Here is a 25,276-nt window from a genome sequence, read left to right on the forward strand (position 1 = left end):
ATAAAAAATCACGTTTAATCTCTTTATCGAATTAAGAAAGCACATTAATATACTGATATTTGCAAGTACTGTACCCTTTATTTTTCACGACACACCTGTAACTGTCCCAACTGTATACAGGAAGTGCTTCACATGATGCTTGAGATAGACGGCGCGTCAGCAGCTCGAAACTACATGGGAAGTTTCCCGTTGTGATCTTTCATAAAATGTGTGCATGTTTTCAGATGCATAAAAACATGCATGACAACATCAACAGGGACATCCTCTCGTAATACTTAGTAGCATGAGATTAGAAACAAGATGGAAGTGCTAATTTTCTAGTTAGATTCCTGCAGACACCTGTACGCGCGTCGCGTCAGTGAGTTTCTGTGTAGGTGAGGACAATAGGCCTGCCTGCATGACACACCGCACGGCAACACACTGCGGATCACAGCGGCCAATATCAAGATTCATACATAAACATCGTGTGACATGGACCCACTCGAATCTGGGAAAAAATACACTCCAAAACTTCCGGTATGTTGTTTTTAATGATTTGTTTCATTGACAGTTTTCATACATTAAATTGATATGGGACGTCCTGTAAAGATCGGTAATTTTGATATCGTTTACTTCAGTGATCAAATGTATTGATAATAATTATTATAATACATAGAACTGGAAGAGGTCTACACACTACATACAACGAACATTTATGGGAGAATAGAAAAACGTTATGTTGTGGGATATATAGACCAGTATCACACTGGTGTTTTGTTACTACTGTGCATATTTACTGTACTATATTTTGTATTACTGGTTATATTAACATTGTACTGTCATGTTTATAGAAGTTAAAGTTTAAACATTTGGAAAATATTTTTCACAATATTCATTTTTTATTTGAATCGCAATGATCAAAACAACATCTGCTTTGAAAGACTGAGAACTTCAAAACCTGTTTTTCCCTCATACTTAGAAAAGCTTGAGCTTTAGTCACATGACCGCACACGCTTCTGCCAACGCATACTTCATCAGGGTGGGTTGATAACGTCAGGAGCAAGGTGTTGGTTCAGGGTTGAAATACAGTTGCAACAACACGATACCAGTTTGTATCTGCTTAACTGCATAAGAAGAAAAGCCTGTTTTTAGGGTGGTTCAAAATTAATCTTGAGTCATGAACACTGCGTACAGACTTTCCTCAGGGTAGTTACACAGTGTAATTAAACACTCTTGACATAACAGTCACATGCATCTCAAACATGACATATTTTGCTGTTTATCCGCAGGGTGATGCCTCAGATCTATCAGAGCAGTTTATTCCAGCGTATGATGGAAAGAAGGTGCAGAAGAGGAAAATACCGCGCAAGGCGCTCGTGGCCATAGTACTCACGGCTATTGCAGTCATTGCATTAGTAACCGGACTGCTGGTGTGGCATTTCCATTGTAAGTTCTTTAACCTGTAAAAAACCTGTGTTAGTATTGAGCATCGGTGCACTCCAACATGTCAATTTTAACAGTCAGACCAGGGAAGGTGAGGAAGATGTACAGTGGATATCTGACCATCTCCAGTCAGACTTTCTCTGATGCTTATGAAAACTATAACAGCACTGAATACAAAGAATTAGCCGAAAAAGTCTCAAAGCAGGTGAGGTATTGTACTAATAATGCATTCTTTGTATTCTTTCCAAATCATACTACTAGTGATGCTTCTTCGTTAATCATGTTGTCTTTTACCTTCTGACCTTTGCTCACTTAACCCAGATAGCACAGGTACGTCTGTATGACGTATGTATGAACATCTGCTGCGTAAAAGCATCTGATAAACGTCTTAAAAAAAAGGCATTCTAAATCCAACATCAAACAGACATCTTCTAAATGTCTATACGACTTAAAAGAAACGTCTCAGAGACGTATTGCATATAAGCAGACAATCAAAGTACGTCTTGCATATGAAAATGCACATCAAACAGACGTCTCCGAGATGTATGTGTGCTATCCGGGAATATGAAAACATTTTAACACTGTTGCATCTATTTTTATTATCTTTTAGTTATATACCACTATATACAAGCAAAATCGGTGGCTGTCTAAATACCATGTGGTATCCAGTGTGCAAGGTTTCAGGTAATTTGAATAATTAATCAATTATAAAGGTTTCAATACAGCAGCATCCTGTAGTGTGATACACTTCTGTGTTACAATTAATCGAAAACTGTTTTAAACCGTTCTCTTGTGTAATTGGTATATATTCCGTTTTTATGTATGATTCTATAGACTAGATTCTATAGATTTCATCGGATGCACGTGCCTGGTCCGAAGTTAACTTCGGGTGTACTGATGTATTGATGCACCTTTTCTTCCATTTTCTTTCCCTTCAGTGAGGGCAGTGATAACGGCATTATTGCGTATTACCTGTCTGAGTTTAATGTGCGGGAAAACCGATTGTCTCTTGTGGAAGAGGCGTTGGATAAATTGATGGTTGGGGGAGACAATACAAGGCAAAGCCGCAGGGGCAGTGGCCGTACGACTGACAATAGCCTCATCATAGTCGGAATGACATCTGGAGGTAAATCCATTGCATCCAACAGAGTTTCATCGTTTTGAGTTGTTGAACCTTCAAAGTAACACACATCACAAGCACAGACATCATTGACCATTTGACAACAGTAAACATTTTTTGTTTTAATGTCTATATTATAGCTGTGGATGCTCGGCTAGCTGGTAGAAACCTTAAACGTGAGTAACATTACTGAGATAAGTCTCTTTAATACTGTATATACATTTTCCCATGCATGAATCTCACATATGTTTGTTTAATACTATAGACATACATTTTACTGAGCTTGCCATTTTCTATCAGGTTCGACTGAGAGGTTTCATCACGCCCATGGTAACCAGACAGACAGTATTCGATCTCCAGGTTTTCCTGACTCCCCCTACCCCTCGAATCTTTATACGGAGTGGCAGATTCGGGCCGACCCAGAGCACAGGATCATACTGGAGTTTGATGTCCTAGACCTGGAGAAAGACTGTCATAATGACTTCATCAAAGTGTATGACTCATTGGCCCCGACAGAAAAACAAGTCATAACAGAGTGAGTGTCCGGCTCTCAGTCCAGATTGTGTAAATACTGTCACATTATACATGCATGTTTTCATTTACTGTGTGATATTATTGGGTGTCTAACACATTGGTGATTATGCAGGAAATGTGGATCTCGTTTACCCAGTGAGCGATTTATTTTCATGTCTTCTGGGAATGTCATGCTGGTCACATTGGTCTCAAATGAGGAGAAAAACTTCCCGGGTTTCAGAGCATTTTACTCGCAGGTCCCAGGAAATTTTAAAGGTACAGCAAAGATATTTTAGACTCTGTCAACTGGCCATAAATACTTCTTACCAGCTAAAACTATATTTTGTGTTATTATATATAATAACATTATATATATAATAGAAATATCATTCACCATTTCATTTACAAGATATGGGTCTCTCAGAATAACTGTCATAAAATGCAAAGACACATCATGATGAGTAATATTTTGATTTTGATGTGAGGAATATTATCCATCTGTTAAATCAATTTATAAGGCTTATAAAGTAGTCTAAAACTTAACAAAAAACAACAGGGGCCTGATGTATAAACATTGCAATCTCCATGCACATATCAATCATTTATAAAATTGTGAAGTGTGTGAATGTTTTGCTTTATTCTTCAGAGTGTGGGGGCGAACTAACTGCTCTTAGTGGTACCTTCACATCACCTGGCTATCCTTCTCACTACCCACCTAATATTGAGTGTGTCTGGAACATTGAGGTAAACATTCACACACTGCTCTCTGTCATTTACATTCTGCTAAATCATTGTCCTATTCTAACACTTCAGTGTGTTATTCAGTGTGTTATTGTGCCATTTTGTAAGTTTTTATGATGTGTTGTCTCTCAGGTTCCACAAGGAAAGCATATCAAGTTGAAGTTCAACAAGTTCTCTATCCATACACCTGAAGAGATCGCACTTGCCTGTCCTACAGACTACTTAGAGTTAAAATACAGGTCAGACAAAAGTATCATTACTGTTTAGGTGTTATTGCTCTTTATTTTTTATAAGCTTAACAAATAATCTAATAGTGTATGAACAGAACCAGAAAAACAAGTACTGTATATGTTAATGTACACATAAATTGATTAAAAGTATTTCTAAGTAGACCAACATTTTAAATGTTTTGTCATCATTCAAATGTAATGTCATCATTACAAGACTGACCTGTTTTTCTATAAATTGTTTAGGATATGTGGAGAGAAGCCACCCAAAACTGTGTACTCCATCAAATCAAACCGCGCAACAGTTAAATTTCATTCTGATATGTCTCATGTGGGCGAGGGCTTTTCTGCAGAGTTTGAGGCCTTTGAACCCGCTAATCGTGAGTCAAAATGTATTTGTTTTTTAACACAAAATGTTCAACTTATCCACCCTGCGACTGCTAAAAACTCATTCACTTTTCCACAGCCTGTCCTGGCAAGTTCCAGTGTGACAATGACCTATGTGTGTCCACTAACCTACAATGCGATGGCTATAATGACTGTGGAGATATGAGTGATGAGAGGGGCTGCTGTAAGTTTGTGCCACAAAACTAGCTTTCCTCAAAGGAAATCATGTAAAACCAAATACATGGCGGTTAATTACTTTATTAATGTTTGCAGTATGTAATGATACTCAAATCAAGTGCAAGAACGGCTTCTGCAAGCCTCGTTTTTGGAGCTGTGATGGGGTTAACGATTGTGGAGATAACACGGATGAGGAGAACTGTGGTAAGAAGGGAACTCATTGTCAAGGACCAGTAAGGGAACAATGTAATAAACAAACATTTAAGAACATTTGCTTGGTTTTGTCTGCAGGGAAGTGTAAAGCTAAAGATTTTAGCTGTCGTAACGGGCGATGCATCTCGGCACAGAAGCAGTGCAATGGCTACAATGACTGTGGTGATGGCTCAGATGAGTCTCAATGTGCAAAATGTGAGCGCTTTCATTTATTGAGAACAAGATGCTAAATTAAAACATGTCATGTTGTAAAATATAAAATTGTAAAATAAGCAATCACTCTATTATAATTACTCTATTATATAGCCATAGTTGTTCGCTGCTCAGATGTCTCTTACAAGTGCAAGAATAACCAGTGCATTAGCAAGCTGAACCCAATGTGTGACGGAGAGAAAGACTGTGAGGATGATTCAGATGAAGCAGAATGTAGTAAGTCCAAAATTTCTCTTCACTGTATGTCTAGTTTTTTTTGTTAATTGCACAATGTTTCTATAACATATGCTGTTCTAGTCTTGGAATCAGGGTCTAAAATTTACAGTGTGTCACAAACGCAACAAGCAAATATTTAATATGGTCAGTAAAACTGCATTTTCATTCATTCTATTACTAATATTTTGTCCATATGACTGTCCTTAGGTTATTTATATTTCTGACAAATAGGCAGGTCATTGTGTCACTTCGAGACAGCATCATATTTTTCAGTTTCTGCTCCACAAAAGTTGTGCGAAGTTGGTTCTTTGTGAATGCTTTACAGTAGAACCTGCTTTGCATGTAAAACATCAGCCACTAAATGTGATTCAAATGGTTTAAGTTTGTAGAACCATTTATTAGACAAGGCACAAGGTTTACTGTATATAGCACATTTCATACACACAGGTAATTAAAAAAACAGGATAGACAAATGAGAAAAATATACACAATAATTTAAAATGACAATAAAAAGAAATCAAATTGATTTAAAATGTGTATGAAAAAGAATAAAACAAAGAAAAAGAAAACAGAAATGAAAAGTGACTTTAGAAATAAAATGTATTTAATATAGATTTATTTAAAATGTAATGTGTGTTTTGCAATTGATGTGCTGTTTTACTGTAGAATGTGGGATAAAACCTTATAAGTCCAGTCGAATTGTGGGTGGAAAGGACTCGAATGAGGGAGAATGGCCCTGGCAGGTCAGTCTGCACATGAAGACACAAGGTCATGTGTGTGGAGCCTCTGTTATCAGTAACCGCTGGCTTGTTACTGCTGCTCACTGTGTGCAGGACAATGAAAAATACAGGTAAAGTTCTCATCTCAGCAACGTTAAAACCAGTCAAAATTGACTAGTTGGTGGGTTGCCAAACCTAACATGCATCACATGACATTTTCATTTTTGGGTGAACTAAGTTTTTAACAGTCCAGACCCAGTACAGAGTATCCTTAAAGGAACAGGTCACCCCAAAATGAAAATTCTGTCATCATTTACTCACCTTGTCATTTCAAACCTGTATGACTTTCTTTTGAAAAAATATTTTGAAGAATGTTGGAAACCGAACAACGGCTGTACCGTTGGTCTTGTGTCCATACAGTAGAAGTGAATGGGTGCCCCCATTGTTTGGTTACCAACATTTTTCAAAATATCTTTTGGGTTTATCAGCTCTTCTCCATGTCTCTTAGCATGACCTCAAGTTATTGTTTTCATTGATTGCATTCTAGATATTCTCAGCCTGACCAATGGGAAGTGTATTTAGGCCTCCATACTCAGAGTGAGACCAGTAAATCAACCCTTAAAAGTTTGAAGCGCATCATCTCTCACCCTCGGTATGATCACGTTTCTTATGATAATGACATCGCTCTAATGGAGTTGGATAGCCCTGTGACTCTCAACCAGAACATCTGGCCTATCTGCTTACCAGAACCCACACATGACTTCCAAACAGGCAAAGCTGTATGGATTACTGGCTGGGGCAAACTGAGAGAGGAAATTGGTAAGAGACATGACAAATAAACCAGGGCTAAGTTGAAATAACAAAACCCTGGGTTAAAATAAATGTCATTTTAAACATTTAAAAATATTTATAAAAGCATTTCCCATGTATACCGAGTATTTGTTGACTATTTCCATATTACCCAAGTTCACTTACAGTAAAACAGTCAACTGCTGTACAACTTTTCACGCAAATCTATGCAAACCCAATGTAAGAGACAAATGTAGGTTTGTAGTGAATGTCACATTACAACATTGTTAGTAAGCAGAGAAATTGTCTTCTCCATGTTGCAGAATCTGTTGCACCAGTCTTGCAGAAGGCTGAGGTGCGTATCATTAACATCACTGTATGCAGCAGGCTGATGGATGATGGGATAACGCCACGGATGATCTGTGCCGGTGTTCTGAGCGGGGGCATTGATGCATGTCAGGTGAAAATAAATCATCTGCTTTTTCACATTTAGTTACATGTCATATTCAAAGTCTCTCACTAACGGGTAACTGTATATTCCTCATTTAGGGTGACTCAGGTGGTCCGATGTCTTCTGCTGAGGCCAATGGGCGCATGTTTCTCGCTGGAGTGGTGAGTTGGGGAGATGGCTGTGGTCGCAAGAACAGGCCTGGTGTTTACACACGAGTCACGGAGTACCGCAGCTGGATCAGAGAGATGACAGGGGTGTAGATTCAAAGACAATATTAAAAGCAACTTTTAATATATCGCAATGTTTTGTATTGAACATGTATTGAGAGTCACTGAGAATTTTTTTGGTAGATATTGATCAATATGCCAAGTATTTCAGTAGCCAGCCATAGCACTCCTATTATCATGCCACATGTCTGCAAAAGAGACCAATTACTTTTATACTCTATGAAGATGGCTACTTCTCTGTCGGCTCTCACAGTTTTCTGTCTTTATCTGTTTTGTATGCGTTTCTGCGCTTAAGATATGTTTTGTGAATGTGGTCTATGCTGGGTTTTTTTTTTTTAGCTTAAACTGTGCTGAAAGGTATTCTCTCTCAAATGGCACCTTGCTTTTAATTAATTAATACTTAAATGCATCTCAGGGATTGTGTTGTGTTGGTATAATGATTTAATGCTTTTGTGTTTTTTTCTATCATGTAAAACTTTCTTGTTGAACAGATTATGTGTAGATTTCATTGTGTCTCTTTCACAAGTATATTCTTGTTCACAAGTATATTTTTCATAAATATATTTCAATATAAATACACTAGGATAGAATTATTGAACAATTATATCATATACTGTGCATAGTTAATATCACGTTTGTATGTCCTTTGTTTTTTATAGATTCATATTTGTAGATTTGTCAGATACAAAGTGCATTAGTTGAGTGTACATTATATAGATGTAAATGTTGGTCTCACACAAATTTGTACTTTTAGTTTTTTTATTGTTTTAGTTTTGCAATGCTTTGTTTGCATTGCAAGCTTAGTTTTAATATTTTATGTATCTGTGGCCTTTTGTAAAAATGTTTGATTTTTATTTTTGTTAATGCCCTAGTAAGGGACTTGGCATTCCCATTATGTGCCTTGCTACTTAAGTTTCTAATCTAAACATTACAGGAAAGATTTAAACCTAATTTGTAATTTCTTGTTTTTCATGTTCTGAATTTAGGACTTGATGCTCTACAAAAAGATGAGAGAAATATTACATTTATATCAAATTTGTTTGAAATATAGCATGTTCAATGCTATACAGGTAATTTAGAACACAAACATAAAACAAAACCAAGCTAATTATAATAATAGTGAGGAATACTTTTAATGTTAATAATTTGTCAATGCTATTTGTCAATGGTTAGGTCTGAGTTATTGAATGATTATCTATTAAATTCTAATTTTTTATAATATAGACATGCCTCATTGATTTGCTTAAGCTAGGTCTTGTAAGGATAGTGGACATTTAAAAGTGAAGAAACTTTACTGAAGGGTTAGGGTATAGTTGATGACTGCTCATGTATCATACTGTTTCATTACTTTTATGTTTTGTTGTTAAAATCATAATGCATTACATTCCTATATGTATAGCCCTATATAGCCTGAATAAACACAGAATTATATATGACACCGTTCATAATGTATACATTTAATTAAAGGGATAAATCTTTTACAGAAAACCTTAAATTAACAATACATTGTTTCTTATCTCAGGTAATCTGGTTTCAAAATATACAACGAATAAGATTCAGTGACAAATGTTTAGTGCTACAGTAGCACCACATTGTAGGCTAACACAGTTTATAGACCATTTACATATCTACAGTAAATACACATATTCAACAGTATGTACAAAGGAACAGTTATACTGTATACAGTATATAAACCATAAGCAATGCAATGAGTAGTGCAACTTATTCAGCAACTTCGTGTGAGGTGTGTACATTTCTGCAAATAATGCGTGTGCAATATGCAACCCTTTAGGCATTCTGTAAGCCACGAGTAACATTATCACAGTTCAAAGAGGTTTGTTTACATCAAGAAGTATCAAAGGTATTTATATTTACACTTTTTAACAATGAATCCATCCTAATCCTTAGCCTCTACTTTAACCAAAGGGCCATTCTGGTAATTTACAAGAAGGCATGCAACCGTGTACAGCTGGTTGATATTCGCCGTGATAGAAGAAGAGATAACAGTGTCAAACAGCTTGTGCTGTTTCACCCTATGGATGCGACTCTCCACATGGACCCTAAGAGAAGAGACGGATTCTGACTCCCTCACCTCATCAGCTGACATATTTTCCCTCTTTAAAAAGCAGAATGGACTGTAGACTTTGCAAGGCACACTCTCATCCACAGGAAAGCCTTTATCCACCATAATGGCCATTCCAGGTTTCAGCAGAGAGAAAAGTCCAGACCGCTTCAAAAGCTCCTTATCGCTGATAGATCCTGCATATAGGGACGACACATAAGTGACTGCACCATGTGGTGCCATACCGATTAAGCCCTTGAAGGTGCAATAGGCCTTGTATGAGGAGCACTCTTCACTTTTAATTGGGAGACCGGATGGCACTTCACAACGCAGCTCTGCGCAGTCAATGACCACTTGCGTGTCTGGGTAGTCTTGAAACTCTTTGGGTAGGTGAGCTTTAACCGCCTCTTCAGACATCCAGATGTGCACTGAACCAAGAATGCTGTGCAGAAAACTGGCCCAGGCTCTTATAATTTTGATCACCATGTACTGATGGATGTTAAATCTGTGGGCCAGATCGCTCAGCGAAAGTCCGACTGAAAGGTAGACCATGAAGAGGAAGAACTCATCGATGCGCTGCAATGACCGACTCTGTCAAAATAAAATTGTAATATTATGATACATAAAATGCATTTCAATTAATAAATATTATTTTGTCCCCAGTTCCAGAAGTGTGTATGTTATGTACCGTTTCATTGCTTGGTCCTCTGACTACACTGGGCAATACTCTGGTCACACGAATCTTGTTGGTTTCAGGTTCGATAAGTCTCCAAAAGGCCATCAAATGTTTGTAAGACAAGAATCTAAAACAAGTGTAAGATAATACACACCGCAAAATGCAAGTTTATGTCAACGGTGAACATTGAATTATTGAACATGGTTGTAATGAATAAACATGCACGTATCCTCATTATTAAAAGTCATTACACAAAACAATATGTCTTGGGTGGAAAAAAATCTTAGGACAAGTGAATTAATTCTATAGGGCTATTTGCATTGTTGTAAAGTAGCTTAACATCAGTATATACATATGAATGACAAAAATAAAAAATAAGAAATTATGAAATATGACTGATAGACAAAATTAAATATGTACAGTACATGGTATTATTAAATTTTTTTCAAAAAGATAACCATAGCCGGAAAATATGTCCATTTCTTTACACAATGAATAGGACTGACATTAGAAATGTACCTGGGTGTTTCGGCAACTATGGGCACCATTGACTGTCCAAAATAAAAAAATCAACCCCTTTGAATTTTAATTTTAATCATCAGAGTCTGAAATACATATTATAAGGTCAACAAAAGAGTCATCAAGATTTTAATCTGGAACATGTTTATTTTTACATTTGTAATTTAATATACAGGAAACCTTGAAAATGTGACCTTATGTAAAGACATGTTTTTGCGGAAATGACATTTTTGCTAATATTGCAGCTAATTGGCAGCTAGTAAGGTCTACTACATTAGTTTGACTCTTAGCATCTTAATATACATGAATTAAACAGTAATATACATTTATTTTTTAAATGTAGTTCAAAGTACAGAATTACTAAGCTGTATGGTAAGGACACACAATAAATACTAACACAGAAAAGATGATATTTTACTTTATATTTTGGGGATCTTGTGATTGAGTTAAGTGAGGTGGCCTAATCTGTCAGCAATGTGCTCGTGTGGTAATTTTCTTTGATAAATCTTTATTATAAAAGCCTCTTTTCATTGTTGCGGTAAGGACTCAAAAGTGTGGGACAGGCACATTTACTTCATAAAATTATAAAAATGATCAGTAAAATATACAAGAACATTTACGATGCTGTAAATGAATATGTATATTAAACAATTCCATTTGAAATAATGTCAAATTGTAATTCAATTAGCTTATTTTACATATCTTAATATTGTGACCAGAGTTGTGGGACATAAACAATACATGGTTTAGACCTATAAATGCTATATAATTTTATATTAAATCACATTAATCATTAGTTATATATTTTTCAAGGTGAGTGATGACACTGTGAATATATTTATAAAGCTTCATATGACAATTTTTGACATAAATCTAAAATTTCACTGCTGGGACTTAGAAGTGCTGGCAGTTGCAGAAACACACACCTACAGTCAACTATTTCACAAAAATGTGCTTGGTAATATATTATATTTATTTTAAATCTTACCTAGTGTAGTGTCGAATGTCATCATCAGATGCAGCAAACCTGCCCAAACATAAATGCTCATCGACAGACAACTCTTCCACTTTACAGGGAGCTTCTTTCTGTTTTAGAGCAAGATCAGTTGGCACGGGTTTGAAAACTAAACAGTAGTTATGCTCCAGCTGCTGCAGGGTCATATGCCCAGAATCATTATCCACTGAAGAGGGGACGTCACCTCCTGTGTAGTTGTTCCACTGGAACAGAGTGGGCACAGCCCCCTTCCTTATTATCCGACGTCCCGCTTTGGTAAATGACTTGGTAAAATCATCGCTCTCAAAATGACGACCACAGACTCTAAACTCCGGGGTGATGTTTGCAATCGCACGTCTGATGTTGCGAAGCCACTTCATGCGATTTTCCTTGTTCGTGGGGAAAGCGTGAAAACTCAGCACGGAGTTGAACCTTTGGGAAGCTCTACACAACGGGACACAACAATACCGCGACGATCCGCCCACGCGTCGGATGTACCTAAACTGTTTAAACCCCATGGCTAAATGAGTTTTACATTAACGTTACAAGTATATTATATATGTAACATATACTATTACATCAATCGTTTTTGTTAATATTATCCTATAGCACTCCCTAACTGGCCGCTAATATTCCACGTTCGTGGCGAATTACAAACCGGAACCTCGTACTCTCCCCTCAGTTTACCGGAAATACGCATCTGCAACAGAGAGCGGAAATGTGCCCCATTGTTATTATTCCCCGCCGCCCTCAAGAAGAGCTAGCTAACATATTCATTCTTAATTTTCACAAACGCACATGGTGAGATGATTTTAACAATTTTGCAATGTATGAAAATGTAGCGTGCGTAACGTTATATATTTAATGAACACGGAACATTTGGTTATTAACGTTACGTAGTAAAGTTTTAAAGACTGTTTGCTTGTTGCATTTTGTATATTATCCAACTGCCTATCCATGTATCAGGGAATTTTAGTATGCTTGTCTTGTTTTGACGAACACAAGCGGGTTTTCGCTTTAACTGTTGATTTGAAAAGAAAAGTGATTGGATGTTCCGTGCTTTTTGTTTTTCCTTTGCGCTTCGTTTGTTGTAACGTTACTTTGTACAACGGATGCCAACATGCTAAATATGAGATTGTTGTCATTTACATGCGATATATTAAATGTAATTTGTGTTGAACGCATAGGGTATGTTTTAAATGTTCTTTTAATTTTTTGCTTGATTTTAAAGGTGAGATAATCTTGCACATTTTTTTCCAGAATTTAAAGAGATTGTTCATCTACACTGTTATTTTTGTTCATGTCATTGCATCGTACAATGTTTCATTTTGTAAACCCGCAGACACTGTTTTTGGCTGTTGTGAAGGTGTGTTAAAGATGGATGCACTAGATCACATGTTAACAGACCCACTGGAGTCTGGAATGGACCGTGATGGACGTGTGATGGAGGAGTGCATGTTGGGAAACTGCAGAGTTCGGGTTCCTGAGGACCTACTAGAGGATGTAATGCTGTCTTCTAACAGCTATAAAGAATACAAACGGTGCTATTATTTTTGTCTGTGTTCATTATTTAAATTATATGTATTTGTGTGTGAGCAGCCAGAGATTTTTTTCTCTGTGATGAGCGAGAGCACATGGACAGATGTTCTGACAGATGCTCAACGGACACATCTTCGTCAGCTCCTACCACAGTTCTCTGAGAACAACATCTCTGAGCAGGACAACATCATTGGCGACCTTTTCAACGACCAGAATTTCTTATTTGGCAATCCCTTGCACATTGCCCAGAAACTTTTTAGAGGTCATCATCTTTTTCTTTCATTTCCAACGAGTCTTAATAAATATACAGCATAATGCGAAGTTTGTCTGTCTTTGCCCTAGATGGTTACTTCAATCCAGAAGTGGTGAAGTACAGGCAACTTTGTGCCAAGTCTCAGAAGAAAAGACAAATATTCTCCCTTCAGCAGTACTACCATAAATTACTCAAGCAGATCCTGGTCTCCAGAAAGGTACAATGATAAGCTACTTTAATGTCTGTCTTTATTTTTTATATACACCACTAGTCAGCGGATCAATATGTATATTACTTAAACATAGGGCTGTCAGGATTATTAAATAATCGTCTCATCGCGATTGTTTGACCTCATCGATGGTTTCAGATCATCGCAATTATTGCACATCTCTGTAGAAGACACTAGGGGGAGCTGTAGTGCATCTGCATATTACACATTTTATTGTATATATTGTAACTAAAGCATGGTAATACATGTAAAATGTACCACCACAACACAATCACTTTAAAAAAAACTAAAGCATATACCATAAAAATAACCTGCAGTACAATTTAATATTATTTCAGTGTGAAAACCAGTCTACCAAAATCTCATTAACATAGAAGTAAACTTTTATTGTAGTCTTGCAAATGAGAAAAAAACTGATTAGAAGCTTTTCTATGACTGATAGCATTTTAATGGTGGCTTCAATTCACTCCTGATCAATTTACTTAATTTACAAGTATTTGGCGGTTGTATTATTGACAGGTAAAAACCTAAACTTCAAGTATGACCCAATTTTTTCCAATGTATTTCCAAGAAAAAGAACATAGTCTTTATATTCAGAACAATATGTTCGTTTCAAAGATGAATAAAAAATGTATGAGAATTAAAACTCAAAGCTCTAAATCGTCAGCCAAATTTCATAATCGTGACAGCTCTACAAACATATAACTTACTATGATCATGTCAGATGGCCACAGCATCTGTTCTTAAAGGGATACTTCACCCAAAAATGAAAATTCTGTCATCGTTTACTCACCTTCGAGTTGTTCAAAATTTGTATAAATGTATTTGTTCTGATGAACACAGCGAAAGATATTTGGAAGAATGCCTATAACCAGACAGATTTTGCCCCCCATAGTATTTTTTTGTTCTGTTGAGCACAAAAGAAGACATTTTGAAGAATGTAGGACAGCAAACAGTTCTGGGCCACTTTTGACTACCATTGTATTTTCTCCTACTATGGTAGTCAATGTGGGGCAAAATCTGTCTGGTTATAATCATTCTTCCAAACATCTTTCGCTGTGTTCATCAGAACAAATACATTTATATAGATTTGGAACAACTCGAAGGTGAGTAAATGATCACAGAATTTTCATTTTTGGGTGAAGTATCCCTTTAACCATGTTCCATGTTCACAATAAGTATAACTTACATGATCCACAAAGTCAACACGTACGGATTGCTTTGACTAGTCACTGCTGTTATGTGTTGCCTTAATAAATGTGTTTCACTCTTTTAATGTAGGAGTTGCTGGATTTGGCAGTTCGCAGTGGACCCGAGCTGGCCGTAAAACGGCGTTATCCTGCCCCCTCTCACAAGGAGGTGCTAGAACAGAGAGTCAGATGTCGAGTGGGTCACATACTGAAGGATGTGAAAACCGAGTGTGTGGACAGTAATGTGTCATCGGATGAAGATGGTGGGTGTGACCAAACTTTTTAGCCTCATTGTATGGTTTTGAATGTTAACTAGAAATGTTGTAGATTACATGGAAATGTTTTGTTTTCATGTAAACAGATACCGCCTCTTGGTTACCTGTTCCTCAGTCGCCCTCCTCCCCAACACCAACTGTCTCCCTCAGGGTCCTGCCCAGCCTTTCTACTCAGGACATGAAGACTAGAGGTCAGGTTCAGTTGTTTTATTACATTTAGTTATGTAATAACTAAAGTAAATACTAGAAAATAAGGTAACTAAAGAAAATATTTTTTTCATGCAGACAAGCCTGAGCTGGGTGAGAAGGACCTCACAGCCATGTTACATAGGCACAGAGAGAAGAGAAAACGACAACCAGTAAGTTTGTTTATGCCTGATACTTGTAAACCTAAAAGGGGTCATATTTTAATGATGTTCAGTATAGTAGAAGTCATAAGGGATAAAGAGTTGTACAGACAATAATTGTTGTCATTTTTAGGATCACCCTGACCTCATTACCTCCGACCTTCATCTTGGTGACGTCATGTCACGTGTGAACATTGGCAGAAAAGGATCCATTACGAGTGAGAACGATCAGCTCAGTTATTTTGCTTCATAAGTCTCGGGTTTTCCAAAATAAGAAGCATCATGTTTTCTGTCTCTGTTTTGTGCACTAGATGTCTTTGACCTGGTGCTGCCTAAGAAGAAGATAAAGGAGGAGAAGAGAAAGAAAAAGATGCGTCCCATTAAAATTGAATCTGAGGAGGTGTGTGACGTTCTGATGTCAGCAGTTTCAGTGAATCCGGCTCTCGCTGACACCCCCGCTGCTCTGGCACAAAGCATTAAAGAAGAGTAGGTATTTCCCCTTTACAATTCAGATTCTCCGATTTTATATACCCTGCATTTATTTGTCTTGCTTTGTGCCGAAGGCCCATGGATGAGTCCCAGAACAGCCCTGAATTGGTGGAGGAAATCGCCATCAGTTTTTTTCATTTGCTAAAGGATGTTCTGAGATTAGAAGGGCTGGCAACATCCTCCATGGTACATATGACCCCAGTATACATATACACATATAGTATCATTTAGACACAGACTTGTTCTTTTTAAACAGTATTGTAGGAGTTGCCAAGCTAAGATCTTTGTGATAGAAATCTGTAAATATGTTGCAACTGATGGCCTAGTGGGCGAAAATGTATACACGTACACCTATCTACAAAACTAGTTCAATGCATTTAATTAGATGCAAGGTTAAAAAGTCTTTCCAATCATGAGAAATGTAAAACAATTCTTGTCACACTCAGGTGGAGGAGAAAGTGCAACAGTGGCAATCATCTCCAGCAAGCACACTAAACCCTTGGTACTCTATGGCCCCCTGCTGGTCAGAGTCGGTGGTGCCTGCTCTACAGTTTCTTGCTGGAGAGAGCAAATGTAAGTTTTACTGTATGGTTTATGTTTAAATCAATATTTCTGGTTAATTTAGCTGTTTTGGCTTATATGGGATCTTTCTCTCTCTCTCTTTAGCTGGTGTGATGGCTCTGCCCACTGGCTTCATACCTTTAGTGGAGTTTAAGGAACTAACACAGCAGTGGAAATGGATAGGTTAGTTGATGTCTTCTATATGATCTCCTGTACTTGTATCCTTCTGTTTATAAGTAGAAAATATCAGTTTATCACTTATTAACAGTAACACCTACTGCTATTTAGTAATCTTCCTCCACTGTATTTTGTAAGTTCAACACATTTACATTGCAACATTTTTAATGACTATGCCAAAAGACTTTACGCTAATATTATAACAAAATTATTGTGATATACGTTGTTTGATAATCAGTCAAATTCATCTTTCATTTGTTTGTTTTCCGTTTTCTCTTTTTTGGCCAATGCATCATACTCACAATATTATTAACACAATATTAGCAATCATGCCTATGTCGTGCCAGAGTTACAGCTCTCCAACTGAAGGTGCATGCTGGGATGTTTTTAAAATATTGAAAAATAGTTTCCATGCATGCTGCTTTTCAAAATTTTTGATACAATTTTAGTTTTGTTTAGAAAGCTGTATTTAAGCGCATTTCATATTTGTTTTCTAAACTCATTTAAATTATTGAGTCACAATGCATTTTAAGAATCATACATTTTAATTTGATTCACAAGAATTCATGTGTTTCTGTGCAGGCCTAAATCCAGATGGAGACAAAGACCTGAGTGCCCTTTGCCAGTTATGGTTGGAGTCAAAGGATCATGTGGTTGTCGTAAAGGTAGTAAAGGACTTTCTTGTTTTCTAGCTCAAACTGTCCTGTTTCTGATTGTGTGTTTGCTTTACAGCAAGAAGGAGAAGAAACCGCAGAGCTTACTCCACCAACACCAAGAGTGTGAGTGTACAGTGTGTTTACTTAAGTGTTTACTGTCACACGTTCACACAGATTCATTTGTCTTTTAGAAGCTGATTACTTTCGGGTTATGCCTGACACTCATACATTTTTCCATACTGTTTATTAGGTGGACAGATTACGTGGTGAGACCTAGTACGGGAGAGGAAAGGCATGTTTTTCAAGAGCAGGTTCGTGCCAAGCCCTTACCTGACACACTGAAAATTGAATTGACTTCGTCAAGGAGGCATGCTGACAGCTGCAACGTTGTGTTATAGTTCTATCAAACAACACAGATTTTTATCTCTTCATTAGGAGCAGCAGCGTTATGATCAGCCACACAAAGCCTTCACTTACCGAATGCACGGCTTTGAGTCTGTGGTGGGACCAGTCAAGGGAGTTTTTGATAAGGAGACATCGCTCAATAAAGCTCGAGAGCATTCCTTACTGCGCTCGGATCGACCCGCCTATGTCACCATACTGTCTCTTGGTAACCGTTGGGTGCTTTTAGTTAAAACTGTTTTCCAGATGTTTTTTTTTACATTTCATTATCCAAGACTTTAGGGCAATACGTGAAAAAATAGATGGTTTATAGTGCATCCTGTTTGTCTGAACACAGTAAGGGATGCTGCTGCCAGGCTGCCCAACGGAGAGGGTACCAGAGCTGAGATTTGTGAGTTACTCAAAGACTCCCAGTTCCTGGCCCCTGATGTCACCAGTGCACAGGTCATACAGAAGTTTCATGCTTTTGTGTTTGTTTTCATAACACAGTCACTGTCAATATGACAACCACACGTTTTATGTATTTTTAGGTCAACACTGTGGTGAGCGGTGCCCTTGACCGCCTCCACTACGAGAAAGACCCGTGTGTGAAATACGACATCGGCCGCAAGCTCTGGATCTACCTCCACAGAGACCGGAGCCAGGAGGAGTTTGGTAAGCGTCCCCATAAGACATGCACGGTAGGGTTGTCACGGTACCATAAACATATCTTACGATACTATACCTTATGAAATATCGCGATACTACGTAGTGCTGTGTCGTGCTCGCTTTTTAAATCTACAAAATAGACCAAAATTCCTTAATACACAGATCTAAATGAAACATGTTACAATTACCATAACTAGTAATTGAATAAGTTTTAGCAAATACTGTAGTATATGTATACTGTACATATACTACATATATACTGTAGTTTTTTTTGTGTCAGTGAATCATACAACCAAGTCGTTCAAAACAGCTGATTCATTCAAGAACGAAGCAAGTGTCTTGATGAATGACTCACTGAATCATTATCTCGTCCGAGTCGTTCAAAACACGGATTCATTTAGGAGAGAAACACCGCAACGCAAAAAGACAGATGAAAGTGTTCAATTGAACGTTAATGCACATATGCAACATTAGTTACGGCACTACGATACTACCGTTTAAAAAACAGAGCGGCATCGCAGGAATTTTGAAGCTTTAGCATCGTGATGCTACCGTATCACCGGTACACCGTGCAACCCTGCACGGTACTGCTTCTTATAATATTTTTAACAGAAATGGTTACATACCCTCAGGCAGTATGCAGATGAGCAGAGAAAAACAGCACATGTTTGTTTTCACACCAGTGGTTCCCATGTACTGTATATCCAAACAAGCAGAGCAGGTTTAGGGTTTGGAGAGGAAGCTGCTGTGTCAGGTTTCCAGGTGTTGTTAATTGTTAATATGATTTAATCCTTTTAATAATGCATTTCAAAAGAATCTGAATATATCTAATATATCACACCAGTTCATTTTTCAAAACACTTGGGCCCAGTTTCACAGACACTGAAACTGCTTAGCTAAAGCCAGGACTATGCCTTAGCTAAATTAAGATTTGTATGTTGCTTTTATAAAAATACCTTAGAAGAATATATTACTGCTGTGCATCTCGATACAAAACAATGATACTGATATATTTAAAGATATTTCTGGGCAAGTTTTATTCAGTTAAGACAGGTCAAACATTCATTTTAGTCTGGGACTAGCCTTAAGCCTTGTCTGTGAAACCGGGCCTTGGTGTCACAATAACAATGGATTACAAATAGCATTTGCAAGAGGTGGCTTTGGATCAGATCCGAGCAGGACAATCTCTCTGATTCTGAACGACTATTTTAATGCTGCTTTCAACCTAAACTCAGCAAATGGGACATCAGGATTAGTTTTTAATACATTCCAAGGTCTCAGATGTGTTCATCTCTTTTCCTTCAGAGAGAATACACCAGGCTCAAGCCGCAGCTGCCAAAGCCAAGAAAGCTCTCCAGCAAAAGCCAAAACCAGCCCCCAAGCCTGTACGTTCTGCCACACTACACCAGACGTCCACTCAATCATGTCATTCTCTCGCACGCTCATTTTAAATGTAAAGCATACTGTACGTTCATCCAGATTTGCATCACCTTGCATTTGTTTGTCTATGATGTTTGTCTGCACGTAGAAGGCTGGCGGGAAAGAGCCAGGGAGTAAAAATGGTGCTGTCGAGGCTGCTCAGGGCTCAGGTACCGAAGGAGTCGCCGTTAACCCCGCCAGCTTACCTCAACCTCCCTCCACCCCCACACCAAGCACCCCCGGAACCCCAAAATCACTCCTCCCGCACGCAGCAGCTACGCCAACAAAAGTCAGTGCTCCAGATCCCACCAAAACCAGCCCCAGGTTAGTAACTAAACTGCTTAAAGAATTATTAAGGAATCAGTTATAAATGTTATAAACTGTGATTTTTCCCCAGTGTCTTGTTGGTATCGCCTCCTCCCATGCCCCAGTTAGGATCGCTGCTATCTGCCAGTAAGCCACAGGTTTCCCAGCATGCCCCAGCACAGCCTGCGACTCGGGTGGTGGCACACTCGGCTGCCGCCGGCTCTCTGCCTCAGGTGCGAGTGGTCACTGCACAGCCTGGCATTTCAACCTCCTCTGCGGCCCAGCCAGCAACATTAGTGCACCAGAGCCCCCATCACATCAGGGTGCCAGTCTCTGTAGCCCATGGCAAGAGCATCACACAGGTGTGCTATAGGATTGAATATTGAATATTCAGTCTGGAATATTTTTTGTTGTATCATATCACAATATCATATGCCATTTAACTAGCAAATCTGCTACTTAAGAAGTTTCTTGACCATTAGAATGTTGCCATAGCGCTTGCTTTGCTAGGTTAAAGGGACGGTTCACCCAAAAATGAAATTTCTGTCATCATTATTTATTCCAAATCTGCATAATTTTCTTTGTTCTGATGAACACGGAGGAAGATATTTAGAAGAATGCTTGTAACCAAACAGTTCTTGCCCACCATTGACTACCATAGTAGGAAAAATGACAATGGTAGTCAATGGTGCCCCAGAACTGTTTCCTTTCCTATATTCTTAAAAATATCTTCTTTAGTGTAAAATTACAAATACATTTCTCCTACTATGGTAGTCAATGGTGGCCAAGAACTGTTTGGTTACAAGCATTCTTCCAACTATCTTTCTCTGTGTTCAAGGGTAAAATGACATAAAACACAAAATGAGTTATACTAAATCAAAATCTTGTGTCTTTCTGGGAGCAGGCAGTGGTGACTGTACCACTAAGAGGTCAGTCTACAGGAAGCCCCATTCAGGTTCAGGCTTCACGTGCTCAGGCCAGTCTTACTGTCCCAGGTCTTGCCTCTGCTGTCATGGTGACCAAACCTCAAACCAGCTCGCCCGTCAGTCCCGCCCATAACCCAGCGTCACCCGCTGTACTGCAGGGAGTAAGCAGCCAGAATATTATCAAGCAGGTACAAACACGCCTATAGACGCATTTACACTTGCATTTACCGCTGTGTTTTTGTGACCAGATCACTCAGAATCCATGTTTATGTATTAAAGTTTTAAAGATATGTATATCTATGCTACATTTTAAGGGTTGCTTGCTTTTTGTTTCCACCAGGTTGCAATCACGGGACAGTTAGGTTTAAAGACCCAAAGTGGGACAGGAATCCCTCTCACCGCCACTAACTTGCGCATTCAGGGAAAGGATGTGCTCCGTCTGCCCCCGTCTTCGATCACCACCGATGCCAAAGGTCAGACGGTGCTGCGCATCACTCCAGACATGATGGCCACCCTCACTAAATCCCCAATGGCCACCGTCAAACTCACCCCAGACATGCTGAGCACTGCCACTGGAGCGGGCAGCAAGAGCATCTCTGCCACTCTACATGTGTCTCCGTCCCAGGTCTCGCTCCCGGCCCACAAGGCCGCTCCATCTGCAACCGCTGAGACCCTGGCCGCCAAATCGTGTGCCTCTCTAGGCACCACGGGCACGGCTACCCTCGTAAAGGTTCACCAGGAACTAAAGGCAACCTGTGACACGGCCATCCGCCTCATGCCTGCCCTAGCAGTCACTATGCCTGACCCCAAAACCCGCACTTTCTCGACAGTCACCTCCTCTGACTCGAAAGCCGGCACTACTATCAGAATAGTGCCAAACTTGGGAGTGATCCCTCAGAAACAGGGTCAGACTGTCTCAATTAGCACAACCACCACAGGTGCAAAGCCCATCACGGTGTCATCGGGAGCGGCTACTGTTACCATAGCCACCAGTGGAGTGGGAGGAGCCAAAGGTGTTACGCTCAGCTCCGCAGCCACGGGCTCTCCGCTATCTCTGGGTGCTGCCGCCGCGGTCAGACAGGTGCCAGTCACTGCCACTGTAGTCACTACACAAGCTGTATGTTTATCTTTGACTTATTAACTTCTTTGAAATTCAGTGTGTGTGACGGAGTTTGCAAAGCATCCCTGATGTATGTTATAATAGACATGTAGCTTTAAAAAAATCATATTGCTGGTTATGTGTTCATGTCAGCATAACTGCCTGAACTCTGATGCTTACAGGGGAAGCTTCCCACGAGGATCACAGTGCCTCTCTCTGTCCTCAGCCAACCTTTGAAAAACAAGAGTATGGTCTCTACCCCCATACTAAAAGGCAACATCAGCACCAAGTGAGCATTAAATTCTATCACCTTATAGAACGAATTAGAAAAAGCACGTCTAAAATTTCATTAGCATTTCGAGATGTATTGTGGTCATTCCAGTCCAGTGTCTGTTGAATTTCAACTAAATATAATCTCAGGAGTGACATATAGTCATGCAACAGCAATGTGAAAGACTGACATCATGACAAGACGCATAAAAACTGTGATAAAAATCGAGGTTATCACATAATTTTTTTTTTACTTTTCCTAAATACATACAAATACAAATATTACTGTTGTATTACTTAAAAGTGAATATGAACTTGTTTTCTTTGCAGTATTTGAGGTAAAAAAAAATCCAGAGCATCTTTTCTGTTATTTTGACCTGTTTCTCCAGTTTTCATTTTCTGCAAATAAATGCAAATAGAAACAATATTTTTTATTTATCCACAAGTTTCTGGAGGGCGCTACTGTAAAACTGAACGTGGGTGCAACTTACGGTGAAGCGGCGGAAGTAGAGAAGTGCAGCGTTATAGTCCCGTGAACTGGAAGATGCGATCATTTTACTTCCGTATTCTGACACATTTCCCAGTGAAAAGGAATTTCAAAGGAGAAAATTAGTGGCCGTGGCTTGCGTTGTTCACTGCGAATTGATTGGATGTGTTAAAACAGCTGGTGCATTGATTTTGAAATTAAACTGGCAGCAGACTGCTCCGGCCAAGCCGTCTAATTTACGTCATTTGAGATGGATAATCATTTCAGGGCAAGAAGTGCATTTTCAGATTTTAACTGAAGATTATGAGGGTACATGAATTTTAAAAAGAAAATTACCCACATTGATAAGCTATTTACTATAAACGATGAGATATTTCATGAAAAATAATAGTCATTTTTTATTTCACTGGGACTTTAAATAACAGAAAATTCAGGAGACTTTAGATTCATATTTTGAATTGTTATACTGTTGGTTTCATGTGGGAATCTATTAAAAAAAATGAAACTGATGAACATCACTTGCTGTTCATGGCTGCACTTACAACCAGGCGAAGCTTATTTCCCCTCTTAAAAAAAGAGTGCTTCACACACAGATCTAAAGTTAAGACGGACTGCTCATGTGAGGGACTGTACAGTTTTTAAAAGGCGAACTTTAAAATGTGGACCGCCAATCTCAAGCAAATAGATTACAAACATTAACTAAATGTGCTCATAGTTTAAAAAGAGTTTGCAGTAAAAGGGAGTTCAAATAGATTTGTGTATTCATCAGTACACTATGGTCTTCAATAAAAACAACGCGGGACAGTAAATTGGATTTACAAGGATTCTTTACTGTATTTTACTGACGTGTTGTCAAAAATCTGTTGGAATATATCACATCATGTGGACTACATTTCTCAGCTGATATGCCTGTTGGAAAGTAGGTATTTCTTCCACTTATCTGCTTATAAACAAAACGTGGAGACAAACGTGATCTTCAATATAATGTTTATCAGATTAATTGCCAGCTGACAATACAGCAGCTAACGTTATATGTGCAAGCGGCCCGTGTAACGCTTTGCAGTTTACTTTTAAATACAAAAAATATATATTACCACATAATTATTTGCCACCCCAATATCGGCTGTCCTGCATTAAAATCATCATCCGATTCCTCTAGAAAGCAGTGGACAGTATGCTGATGTAGTTTATAAGTGTGGTCAGTGTGTAAGTTCACATTCTGCTATAAACTAGTGACTTGAAATATGGCAAAAACGTGTTTGTTAACATTGAACCGGAAATTCCACCCTTCATTCGAGCAAAGCGCCATGGGGCATAGGAAACTTGTGGATAATTTGGGAGAAATATTGTTAGTAGTTATAGTTGCTAGTTAGAATATAGTAAAAATGAGCATTTTACCTAAACATGTACCTATAAATAGTAAATTAGGGAAAACTGAAAATAATTTTGAAATGGTCTCTCAATTGCATTGCATTGCATTACAATAATGAAAATGGGAAAGTGTTCAAATGTATTTAACTATAACATGTCACATTTAAGATGTCACAATCCCAAAAACCATTATCTTTAAGCAAAAAAAATCCTTCTGATTTGATGAAGTTCGGATCAGTTAAAGGCGGGGTGTCCGATTTCTCTTAGCCATTGTTGATGTTCAAATCACCAAAACAAACACACTCCCACCCCCATCTTTCACTTTCGTCAGTGCTCGGCTCGGCTAATGTCCTTCCTGTGCACTGTGCACCTGACTGCTGATTGGCTACAAGGTTGTTTTGGTACTCGGCCCGACTCGGTCGTCTAAAGCGTAATTCGGAAATCGGTTACCCCGCCTTTAAGGCATGTGTGGCTAATGTGTCTTCTGTTTTCAGCATCAGTAATCTGGGCAGAAACATCATCCTGACCACCATGCCGGCGGGTACCAAGATAATTGCTGGTAACAAGCCTGTCAGCTTTGTGACTGCTCAGCAACTGCAACAGCTGCAGCAGCAGGGACAAGCCACACAGGTTCAGTCTTCACCAATCCTAAACACACCTGTCGTACCAGCCTTACAAATAAAATACACTGCTCACACGAGGAATCTATTTGTAATTCACAAGTGTGTTGCTTTGCCCAGGTTCGAATTCAGACGGTACCAGCACAGCAGCTCCAGCGCACAGCCAGCTCGCCGAAGTCCACGGTGTCTACGGTGGTGTTCTCCACCGCTCCCTCGCCGAAGACAAATCCAGATCCTCAGTAAACAACTATAATTGTAGCTTCTGCTCTTTTGATGAAGAGAAAATAGATGGAAGAATCAGACGCACTTTAAAACAACAAACAAGTTGTATGGTGCAGTGACATCT

The 25,276-nt window shown here is 38.7% G+C and overlaps 3 protein-coding genes across 6 annotated transcripts; 2 read left to right on the top strand and 1 right to left on the bottom strand.

Moving 5' to 3' along the window:
* Positions 1-139: 139 nt before the first annotated feature.
* st14b (ST14 transmembrane serine protease matriptase b) lies at positions 140-8,366 on the top strand. Its single transcript, XM_057359713.1, has 19 exons — positions 140-516; positions 1,269-1,425; positions 1,500-1,627; positions 2,033-2,106; positions 2,361-2,548; positions 2,683-2,718; positions 2,843-3,077; positions 3,189-3,331; positions 3,702-3,799; positions 3,929-4,035; positions 4,270-4,403; positions 4,490-4,594; positions 4,684-4,791; positions 4,879-4,995; positions 5,107-5,229; positions 5,896-6,079; positions 6,496-6,767; positions 7,061-7,197; positions 7,287-8,366. Exons 1-19 carry the CDS (start codon positions 472-474, stop codon positions 7,446-7,448), a joined length of 2,553 nt encoding a protein of 850 aa, XP_057215696.1. The 5' UTR covers positions 140-471; the 3' UTR covers positions 7,449-8,366.
* LOC130569819 (uncharacterized) lies at positions 7,739-12,342 on the bottom strand. The gene is made up of 3 exons (XM_057359717.1): positions 11,661-12,342; positions 10,166-10,280; positions 7,739-10,068 (listed from the first exon to the last, which is right to left on the bottom strand). Exons 1-3 carry the CDS (start codon positions 12,182-12,184, stop codon positions 9,313-9,315), a joined length of 1,395 nt encoding a protein of 464 aa, XP_057215700.1. The 5' UTR covers positions 12,185-12,342; the 3' UTR covers positions 7,739-9,312.
* Positions 12,343-12,380: 38 nt separating this feature from the next.
* Positions 12,381-25,189, top strand: nfrkb (nuclear factor related to kappaB binding protein). 4 transcript variants are annotated; one of them, XM_057359707.1, is made up of 26 exons: positions 12,381-12,467; positions 13,009-13,169; positions 13,266-13,467; positions 13,548-13,675; positions 14,969-15,140; positions 15,239-15,343; positions 15,438-15,511; positions 15,633-15,717; positions 15,811-15,985; positions 16,063-16,174; positions 16,435-16,561; positions 16,655-16,732; positions 17,309-17,391; positions 17,459-17,505; positions 17,633-17,693; positions 17,818-17,992; positions 18,122-18,228; positions 18,315-18,438; positions 19,738-19,817; positions 19,961-20,175; positions 20,249-20,519; positions 21,062-21,271; positions 21,424-22,200; positions 22,365-22,471; positions 24,805-24,940; positions 25,051-25,189. In XM_057359707.1, exons 2-26 carry the CDS (start codon positions 13,044-13,046, stop codon positions 25,171-25,173), a joined length of 3,900 nt encoding a protein of 1,299 aa, XP_057215690.1. In that variant the 5' UTR covers positions 12,381-12,467; positions 13,009-13,043; the 3' UTR covers positions 25,174-25,189. The 4 variants fall into 4 exon arrangements, with proteins under 4 accessions (XP_057215690.1, XP_057215693.1, XP_057215692.1 ...); XM_057359710.1 differs by having other exon boundaries at positions 21,424-22,164; XM_057359709.1 differs by having other exon boundaries at positions 19,964-20,175.
* Positions 25,190-25,276: the final 87 nt, after the last annotated feature.

The sequence above is a fragment of the Triplophysa rosa genome, linkage group LG19, assembly GCF_024868665.1.
Source record: "Triplophysa rosa linkage group LG19, Trosa_1v2, whole genome shotgun sequence".
In the NCBI taxonomy this organism is placed as follows: Eukaryota; Metazoa; Chordata; class Actinopteri; order Cypriniformes; family Nemacheilidae; genus Triplophysa; species Triplophysa rosa.

Excerpts from the sequence above, each read along its gene's own strand:
- st14b (XM_057359713.1), top strand. The coding sequence starts at position 472 with ATGGACCCACTCGAATCTGGGAAAAAATACACTCCAAAACTTCCG. Across the intron at positions 2,107-2,360 it reads TCCAGTGTGCAAGGTTTCAG|TGAGGGCAGTGATAACGGCA; the intron begins GTAATTTGAATA and ends CTTTCCCTTCAG. Across the intron at positions 5,230-5,895 it reads TTCAGATGAAGCAGAATGTA|AATGTGGGATAAAACCTTAT; the intron begins GTAAGTCCAAAA and ends GTTTTACTGTAG.
- LOC130569819 (XM_057359717.1), bottom strand. The coding sequence starts at position 12,184 with ATGGGGTTTAAACAGTTTAGGTACATCCGACGCGTGGGCGGATCGTCG. Across the intron at positions 10,281-11,660 it reads GACATTCGACACTACACTAG|ATTCTTGTCTTACAAACATT; the intron begins GTAAGATTTAAA and ends CACTTGTTTTAG. Across the intron at positions 10,069-10,165 it reads GAGGACCAAGCAATGAAACG|AGTCGGTCATTGCAGCGCAT; the intron begins GTACATAACATA and ends TTATTTTGACAG.
- nfrkb (XM_057359707.1), top strand. The coding sequence starts at position 13,044 with ATGGATGCACTAGATCACATGTTAACAGACCCACTGGAGTCTGGAATG. Across the intron at positions 15,344-15,437 it reads TCAGGACATGAAGACTAGAG|ACAAGCCTGAGCTGGGTGAG; the intron begins GTCAGGTTCAGT and ends TTTTTCATGCAG. Across the intron at positions 24,941-25,050 it reads AGCAGGGACAAGCCACACAG|GTTCGAATTCAGACGGTACC; the intron begins GTTCAGTCTTCA and ends TGCTTTGCCCAG.